The sequence below is a fragment of the Chaetodon trifascialis genome, chromosome 18 (assembly GCF_039877785.1).
Source record: "Chaetodon trifascialis isolate fChaTrf1 chromosome 18, fChaTrf1.hap1, whole genome shotgun sequence".
NCBI classification, from domain to species: domain Eukaryota; kingdom Metazoa; phylum Chordata; class Actinopteri; order Chaetodontiformes; family Chaetodontidae; genus Chaetodon; species Chaetodon trifascialis.
Genome location: NC_092073.1, coordinates 4413276 through 4423178, shown reverse-complemented (window position 1 = coordinate 4423178; position 9903 = coordinate 4413276). Strand labels below are relative to the sequence as shown.

At 41.7% G+C, this 9903-nt stretch overlaps 1 protein-coding gene across 1 annotated transcript; it reads left to right on the top strand.

The window, feature by feature from the left end:
• The first annotated feature begins 1193 nt into the window (after window positions 1-1193).
• hccsb (holocytochrome c synthase b) lies at window positions 1194-8676 on the top strand. The gene is made up of 8 exons (XM_070986445.1): window positions 1194-1288; window positions 2549-2667; window positions 2809-2856; window positions 3042-3175; window positions 3780-3928; window positions 4774-4893; window positions 6346-6432; window positions 6740-8676. Exons 2-8 carry the CDS (start codon window positions 2559-2561, stop codon window positions 6936-6938), a joined length of 846 nt encoding a protein of 281 aa, XP_070842546.1. The 5' UTR covers window positions 1194-1288; window positions 2549-2558; the 3' UTR covers window positions 6939-8676.
• Window positions 8677-9903: the final 1227 nt, after the last annotated feature.

Sequence of the window (9903 nt, the reverse complement as noted above, 5' to 3'; positions counted from 1 at the left end):
CAATGTAAACAATATTATTATAGCTGTTAATTTTAGTAATAAGATTTTTACTTTTTATTTGCAGTCATTAGTTCCTTAAGGCTCTACCAACAATAACAACAGAAAGAGAGCAGAAAGATGACCTCACAGCTCAGAGAGCTGCCATGAGACTGTTCTTGATGGGTACTGAAGGTAACAGGATACATACACAAATGGAGAGTTGAAGGAAGAGGTGCTCAGTAAGGGCCCGTAGTTCATTTTTACCTTAGGGCCCCTTGGCATGTTAATCTAGTCAGTGGTAGATTACACCTGGAATGATTACCAGATGGTCAAATAAGGTTAACTCGTGAACAAATATGATGAAAAGAAATAAAATCCTGCCATGCTCTTCTAATGATAACAAATGCCCATACCAAATGAGCAGTGAGAGTTTATAGTCATGAGTATAGAAATAAGTAATATACACAATAATTGCTTCTGCTGTTGCAGTAACAGTGCAGCTGAAATAGTAAGACTTGACTCATGGAAGTTCAGGTTAAGAGGTCACACCAGAGATGTCAGGTTTGCTGCAGAGATATTTGGGGAAAATGAAGATATTTATGAGAATGAAGTTAGGAAATCTTAATTTGTGTTCTCTATTTTTATTGAATTTCAGTGAACAGGAGGCAGGAGAAAAGTAGCGTGAAAATGAAGATGGTGACTGATTCATAATATGACTTTGTGTCATTGTATTTCCTGTAACACACTGAGTTTTGAAATGTTCTGTAATATACAGCAATTACGTGACAAAAGTAAGGTGGCATTTTGGCACCATCTAGTGTCCAGTCATGACCACTACAGGATGAGAAGTGTTATGAAACACAAGGCATAGTTAGTGTGATATAAACATAAAGAATATGCTGTTAGTATAAACAGGAGTCAGAGCGATGATTCAAAAACGTAATGCACATCCAGTTTTTGGGCTGTGATGATTTCATTACAACAGCATGTTATTAGGTTGGAATAAAGCCGTTGCTAAAGATTTTTTTTGTAATTTTGCAATTTTAATAAGAATTTTGTGTTGAGTAGGGCTGGTGTACTTTGCAATGTGTGGGCAATGTGTCTATCCCTACGTATAGCTGATCACCGATATGTTATGTACCACTAAATGATTACGTTATTCAATTCATTTCAGCGTGATGACGTGTAGGGTTACGTACAGCACATGTTCAGCCACAGTTGCGCAACTGCTTCTGCGTAACGTACAATCTCACGTTGACATTGGGAGAGTAACCTGGTAGAAACACATCCAAGCTGACTTCAGAGACAGGTTAGTTGGTTATTTTTTCTCCGTCTTAATATTTCAGGCTTGGCTGTAGATTATGCGATTAGACCAAACTAAAGGATTCGTCCTGCGTTTGTCTTTAAAGTTAGAATGACGACAAATCTGAAAGCAAAGACATAGTTAACATATCAGCTAACGTTAGCATAGCTGCTACGTTGACTGGCTTTGCTTATTGGTAAGTGGGAGTAGCTAATGCTAGTAGCTACCTAGCCTGATCATCAGATTGATTTACTGCCTTGTTTCAGGTAATTCTTGTCACTCTGTTTGAATCACAGAATAAGTCGGAGATATATTTTTTAGGGAGATAGCAGGAATTTGGTAAATCTCTAAGTTAGCTAGGAGCTGTTGCACTGAAGCCTTAATGTTAACGTTAACCGGTTTTCTAGGATGGCGAAGGCTTGATCCGCCATAGGCTGGCTCTGATTGGCTTACTCTGACTGTATGGCTCTATCATTAGCCAATGATACTTCTCATACCGTAAAACTAACCAACCCAGCCAACGAAGGAAACGACTAGGGCGGGTCATGACGTTGCCATCCTGGGAAAAAATTGTGTAATCGTGAGGTTAATCAAGGATACGTTCAGACAGCGTACAATGTCAGCCTATTCAGTCATTCTTACCAATAAGGTTTTTAGTTAGCCATAGGAACTCACTTCAAAAATAATCTTTCGACTTGTACATTTATCATAACGTCAGTTACCGCCATGCTATGTTGCCGGTTTAAACGGTACTCTTTTCCTTGTGTAACGCACTTTGAATTGCGTGTGCCATTGAAAGGTGTACAAACATTTTCCTCGCCGTTCAAACGGGTAACTTTGCTAAGATAACTGGACTGATGCATGCAAGTTAGCTCTCATAGGTTTGTTTGTATATATAAGCACATTATTTACTTATGCCACTTCCTTATCTGCCTTCATTGATGTGGCCACATGGGGCTGGGCTTTGTTCAGTCCAGTTAGATTTTAGATAATAATGCCAAAGTAGTATTTAATACAGGGCTATGGTCACACAAGCTTTTCTGATTTTCTTGCCACTACTGTCAATACTGAGAACACGGAGTCTGATCTGTGTTGCTGTCAGCTCTAAGTGCTGGGCATTTTTAGATCTGTAGTGCTGCAGACTACGTTCAGTTACTATACTGGGGTCAACTCTTAGCTCCAGTGGTTACAACCAGTGAGCCACTCCAGTACGTCTGACATTAAGTATACTGATAACTCAATACCGTGTGTTTGTTTCCACATCAGACGAAACAGGATGGGAGCCTCTTTGTCCACACCTGCTGCTCCGTCAGTCAGGGCAGAGGCCATGATGGCTGCCCCTCCTCAGGGCTGCCCCATGCATCAAGAGGCACAGCCTGTCAAAGGTACTGCTGCGGGAGGGATGAGGCTGTTACCTACTCTCAGATCAGATCGTTATATGTTGCTATGTTATATTGTACCTTTTTAAGAACGGCTGCTAAAATTATGCTAGCATGTTGTAATTTGTCTGTATTTGCCTTTCTTAGTGTCTCCACCTTCGGAGTGTCCCATGCATCAAGCTCAGCCTGTAAAAGGTATTCGTTTAAATATCAGTGCCATGCAGGCCCGTTAGATTCAGTTTAGCAGATTTTCTTTTCTCAACTACACTGCATCGTTCAAAGTTCATGTTGTATTGTTGACTTTATTGAAACTTATTTGTTAGTGATGCCGAGGGTTTTGGACCCACCATGACTCAGTGCGGTGCTCTTGTTCCCTGCAGTGTCTCCTCCGCCAGAATGTCCAATGCATCAAGCAGAAGGAGGTCCAGCTCACCAGGACAGGGCCTATGATTTTGTGGAGTGTCCAATGAGAGCTGCAGCTGGAGCGAATAGTGACATTGACCCAGCAAATATGGTACCTGCACCACTTTATTGTAGGACAAGAAGAAGTGGGTGATGAGTGGATGGGGAAGAGGGTGAAAGCATGAAAGCCAAGCAAGAAACGAACTTCATTGTGAAAGTTATGGATGACATTCAGAATGTAAAGAACAGAGATGTTTGTAGGAATTAGTAAGACTGAAACAGGCAACAGTGGGCAAGCTAAAACTGCTTTAAACTGGGTTTAAATGACTGCCATTAGCTCTGCTCTTGAGATGCATAATAAGCTGGACATTTCATTAAGATTGATGTTTTTGCAACTTTTAGATAAATTCATAATATGGCAATATTAAAACTCAATTAGGTTTAAATACCTTTGCTTCGCATTCTTAAATGTTGCTGTCTTTAAATGGACAAACGTGTCTGTTAGCCAAGAGGTAATCATGCCCATACCTTATTTTAACTCTTACTTGTAGAGTTAATGTGTTTTCTCATGGAAGAGTTCTGTTTCTTTCAACTCTGTTGTACTTTGTTTAAGTCTGGTTTTCACATTGTCATAAACACCACAAATGAACTCTTGATTGCCACATTTCTTACAAGCTAAAGTGTGTGTTGTTTCTTTGCTTCCTGTGTGTGTACAGATGCCTCCTCCAAACCAAGTTCCTGCTCCAGACCAGCCCTTCTCCCTGTCCGTCGCCAGAGAGGAGTCCACCATTCCCCGTCACAGCACAGAGAAGAACTGGGTTTACCCATCTGAGCAGATGTTCTGGAACGCCATGCTGCGGAAAGGGTCAGTCCAGGGTCAGTTATTTGGGTTTTCCAGTGTGTAGCATCCCCTAATAAACAGAATTTTTAGCCACTAACTGGGGGGAAACAAGTAGTATCAACATGCCAGCTTATGTGTCGATCATATTAATGTACATGTAGTTGTTGGGTAAAGGAGAGGAAAGCATACATTTAACATTATGGTCTCCACATATACTGTATAAGAAAATACAGTTTGGTATGTTTTCAGTGCAGAATGGAAGCAGAAGAAAACAGCAGCTCATCTGCCATAATCTTCTTTAATTCATGCTTACACCTGTGCAACTATGAGCATGAGGTCATAAGCGCAGTCACAAGAATAAGTTAAACTACACTGATGAGAAACTTCTCAAGGCGAGATTGCTCATCTCTTCTCACTCGATAAACGACAAACTGCAGCTGACAGAAAGGTCAAATTCTGTTATTCAGGGACATATCAGCTTTTTCTGGGTGGATAATTGTTAATATCTCACAGATAATGTTGGGATCTCACAGGGACCACGTACGTAGTTAGCTAACACCACGCAGCATTATGCTTGTAAACTTTAAAACACACCACAGTGTTTAGCTGCTTGTACTGACCACATAACATTCATTGTTAGCTTGCGGGTTAGCTGTTAATCTTGACAAAGTGGGAGAAATCTTGCTCTACAGTTGATGTCCAGCATGATGGCTTGCAGTATGATTGTCTACATGAGCTTCAATGATTAGTTTTAATGAATCACACTTATTTCGATGGGAGGAGAGAACAGTGTTGAGGCTGTCAAGACACTGGGTCAGTTGTTTGAGACTCTTCATCTGTTTTAATGTTCAGTCTTGTTTGTGCTGCAGGTGGCGCTGGCGTGATGACGACCTCTCTTCTCACGATATGACCAACATCATCAAAATCCACAACAAGAACAACGAGCAGGCCTGGCAGGAGATCCTGAAATGGGAGGCCATGCATGCAACGTGAGTTAAGAAACTGTAGAATGAGCGTCCAGAAGAAAGCTGCAGCTTTTTTCACTTTCTGACTAGGGCTGGGCGATATGGCTGAAAACTCTATCACGATATAAGTGTTTTACATCGGTCGATATCGATAATTATTGATATTTTTTATGACCTATTTAAAATAAGGACCAAGAGAAAAATACATTCACTTTAAACATTTTTATTTTAAATGTAACCTTCCTCTGATTATAATCCCTTCAGCTATCAAGGCAGAAAGGAAAGGAAATGTCAACACAACCATGGAAAACACTCAAATAATAAATGTAAAAAAAAAAAAAAAAAGTGAAAATGTAAACAGAGAGAAACCTGAGAACTTTTTTTCTGCAGGTTTAGTGCAGGAAGTTCACAAGCTGATTCACCGTCTGCTGAATAAAATGTTTTCAGATATGTGCAGTGTTTTGTAAGCATAGCAGAAACTGAGGTAGACTTGACATCTGTAACATACAAACAAACAAACAAACAAACATGATAGACAGTACAGTAACACTGACTGAACTATAAAACCAGCCTAGACATATGAACAACTTTAGTCACTCTTCTTACTCTAAACATACATGAACTATTCAATTCTATTTTTATTGCAAGTGTGTTTAAATAAAAATAAATAAATAAATAAATCACGTGTAAGAGATGTTTATAACCTGGCTTCTCCTCAGTGCTCAGTGAAGCATGTCTTTAGCTATATGATATGCCGCTGCCTCCGTTACGTCTTCGTGCCTTTTAGATGATTTGTCATCAGGCACTGAAGCAGATACCTCTGCATGGTGGTCTGCTGCTTGTGCGGTGGTGCTGTGGTTGGTAGACGTTGGCGAATGTGGCTGCACTCCAAAGAGTGAGCGCGGCTAAGGTGGTTGAATAAGTTTGTGGTGTTACTGGTCTTGGTGGGGACGACAGTCTTGCATAAGTTACAGACCACATTGGTCTGACTACGGTCCGACTTATAAAATCCAAAAAACTGCCATACTGGCGAGCTGACTTTCCCTGTTTTATCGACAATTTCTTCGCTCGCTGCAGCGCTGACTTTCTATTTCTCATCTCACTCCTCGCGAAGCATCAAACACAAGACAACGAGATAACGCAACCGAACTTGATACTGTTACATGATTGGCGTGTTAGCATGTCTCTCTCACTGATTAGCGATTACTCCCTACGTTGCTCGGTTACCTGAGAGCGAGAGCCTTTGTTCATGCAACCAACCTCGCTTCGCAACTTCAGGTTTCTTCCGACGAAGAAAAAAAAATTATCGAATGTTTTATCGAATGCATTTTGACATATCGCTATCAATTTTATCGCCCAGCCCTATTTCTGACCATTTGAAGATAAATGTACGATCTATGTGCTTTACATGATCTGTCCGTAAATCAAAGCATTGACAGTTAATTGATGATTGTTTTATCTCGTGTTTTCTTGCAGTGAATGTCCATGCGGGCCGACCTTGAAGCGGTTTGGTGGTAAAGCCAAAGAGTACTCACCCAGGGCTCGCGTCCGCCACTGGATGGGGTGAGCTCCCTCACACTTTGTCTGCCTGAATTTGAGTTGAGAGCTGAGACGATCAACTCAGAAATGCAGTTAATTTGTGTTATGTGTATGGGTCGTGTTCTTTTACAAAGATGATAAGAGTCACCTTTAAGCTTGCAGCTTCACTGTTCTGTGGTGTGAATGAACAATCTGAGGAAAAAAGATCTCAACCTCACCATGTAATAAGTCCAGTCATTCCTCGCTGGTGCTGAGGGCCTCCAATGTGCACAATTGTCCAACGCTGCTTTCATTTCAGTTATATCATTTGTCTGATGCTTCTCCTTATTAGATATGAGCTGCCTTTTGACCGCCATGACTGGATCGTTGACCGATGTGGGAAGGAGGTGCGCTACGTCATTGACTACTACGATGGTGAAATCGACAAAGAAACCTACCAGTTCTCCATCCTGGATGTGCGCCCTGCATTTGACTCTTTCGATGCCGTCTGGGACCGCATGAAGGTTGCCTGGTGGCGCTGGACCTCCTAAATGACTTAAACACATTCACACACACACACATAGGTCATCGTGTGAATTCAGACACGTACACAAGGACTTTGAAACTGGTGCTCCTCGTTTCAGCTCTTTTCTTGAGATGCAGTGCTGTGAAAAGAAACCATAAACAAGATTCATGAAGAAAAAGAAATTGTCGTAGACTATTTTAGACTGTGCAAAGCTTCATCTGCTAATCACTTTCATTTCAGTGGAAAATATCTGAGTTGCTCTGCAAATCACAGGACTTAAAAACAGCATGGAAGCCAGTGAAAGTGATTGTCAGACAGGTCACATGTGGCTCCTACTGCCCTCCGTTTGCTCTCACTCCAAGTATAAACAAAAAAAGAGCTTACTGACTTTAAGGAACACTTCATCACGAGAAACACGACTTAACTTGGGGAAAAATCTGATTGTATAACATCTTCTGTGGCTCTGGACGAGCTTTGTCAAGTCAGAGAAAATAACCCTGATGACATCACTGTGACGTCACCAGGGTTATCTCAGCTTTGGCCTGGAGATGACTGTAACAGAAAGTCTGCATTGCAAAGTGGAGGTGCTGAGTGTAGAATGAATGGGCCAGGCAGAGAGGGTTTGAAAGATGCTGCTGTGTTGCATTGTGGGAAATGTAGGATCCAGCATGTTGGGCCTGGTACCTCTGCTGCTTTCATTTGAGCATTGATTCTTTTTTTTCAGTGTCTCAAAGTCACACATTGCATTTAATCACTGGAATGCTGAACAGCTGGAATAACCCTTTAAATTGAAAGTACTGGTTTGTAGTGTCCCCATGTCGTTTTTTTCTACTCAGATGTCACGATTGTTGTCTTTTCTGCCATACTTTGTTTTTGATGTAACTGCTATGTGACCTTTGATAAAGTCTGGATACCGTGGCTCACATGAATATACACAGCCCTCCAAAAATGCTCCCTGTCTAAGGTCTTCAGTGTTAGGATTCTCCAGGCAGACTGAAGGCTGGTGGTGATGATTAGCATGGTAGTATGAGTTGAGCACGCAGGTTTGGTTCTCACTGGTTGAGTGACGTGACCTGCTGACTGACTCACTTTCACTCTGTGCTCTCTCTGCCTTTGTGCCGTGTTTCTGCTCTGATTCTAAGGCCAGTAACCTGTCAGATTTCCTCACTCTTTCATCCCATCACACACTTTATCTGCAGCACCGATGAATTTTCATTTAGCCAGGAAAGCCTTTTTGGTGAGATGGGTTTGACAGATTACCATAATGATGTAACCCCTTTCCCTTTCTCTTCTTCTGTGATAGGTTTGCCCTGATTTCTTCTGCTCAGACATCAAATACAAATCACTGTTGCTTGTTTGCTTGTGCTTGTTTGGAGTAAACCAGTTTGCATACTTGCAGCATACTTCATGTACTGTATTACTTTGCCATTTTATTATACGAATGGAAAAATGTTCTGAAGTAACTCAGTTCATCTAAATGTCTGTCCATCAGGTATATCAGATGTTCTTGGGTGTAAAGCTCCATTTGCTCCTGCATTGTTCTTCTGCAGCTGTCAGATGTCTGTGTTACAGCTTGGATACACTTTGTCTTGCGCTGATATTCAGATTTTTATTTATTGTTTGATCAATGACTGTTGACTTAATGTGTGGAGAACCTTAAAGCTTTTGTTTCCAGAAAATGTAGTCTTGTATCTGAAAATGATTTTACTAGCTCTGGGGGTCAACTAAACTATCAATAAAGCTAGTCCTCTTCCACCTCTGAACATCTGCCTTCATCTTGGAAAACTTTTTTTCATACACAACGTGGTTAAAACCTGGCTGTAAGGATTGGCTTCACAGGAGCATCAGTGAGGTTCAACACTGATGTTGGGCCCTAAGACCTTGTTCAGATTCAGTGTTTCAGCTGATCCCAAAGGTAGTGTTGGATAGAGTTGATGTCAGGGCTCTGCAGGCCAGTTAAGTTCTTCCACACCAAACAGGGAACACCATTTGTTTCTGGAGCTGCCTTCGTGTATGGAGGCACTCACATTGAAATGGGAAAGATGTGAACACAAACTGTTGGCATATAATTGGAAGAATAATTATATTGTGTCCAGACCAAACCAGGAAGAACAGCCACAGGCCTGCTCATATAGTGTATTGTAGCACCATCTGCTGGACATGATGCAACATTACAGATTGTAGTAATGACTGAACTCAGCTGTCGTAAAGCCAAATGGTTAACTATGTCATTTGGTTTGGTGTGTGTGTGTGTGTGTGTGTGTGTGTGTGTGTGTGTGTGTGTGTGTGTGTGTGTGTGTGTGTGTGTGTGTGTGTGTGTGTGTGTGTGTGTGTGTGTGTGTGTGTGTGTGTGTGTGTGTGTGTGTGTGTGTGTGTGTGAGAGAATCTTCTGACCATGACACCACGTATGTTCGTATCTACTGATTAAGGGAACCTCCTGCATGGTCAAAGCTGCTGATTGACCATTGTCCTGATTGAAGAACACATTATGACGTCACTGCCTATTGTGCTGACATTGTTCTGATGGTAATGCCATCCTGTTTACAAGATAATGAATATAACCTGACAACTTCCCCTGTTCTGGGCTCTGTTCTTGCCATCTCACAGTCGCGACATAAGGAGGAGTCCAACTGCAGGCACAAGAATAAAATCCCAGAAAGACAACGAATGACTTAATGCTTTTTAACACAAAATTGCCAGAACAAACTTGGCGTTGTCGGCAGGATCACCCGTGAGGCGACGTTCGGGACTCAGCGTTGCTGGTTTCAAGTCTGATCAGCTGGAGACCTTGAAACCTCCCTGTCAAAACTGGTAGAGAAAGGGAGGACCTGACGCATGGGGACTATGCCCACTCACTGGTGTGATCCAAAGAACTTCCTCTGGCACACAATCGTGTCTTTCTGGAGAGTAGATTCAGAAACAATAAAAGATCCTCGCCACCGTAGGTGTATTGTAATAGACGTATTAACAGGGCAGGTTTTGGAAACTGC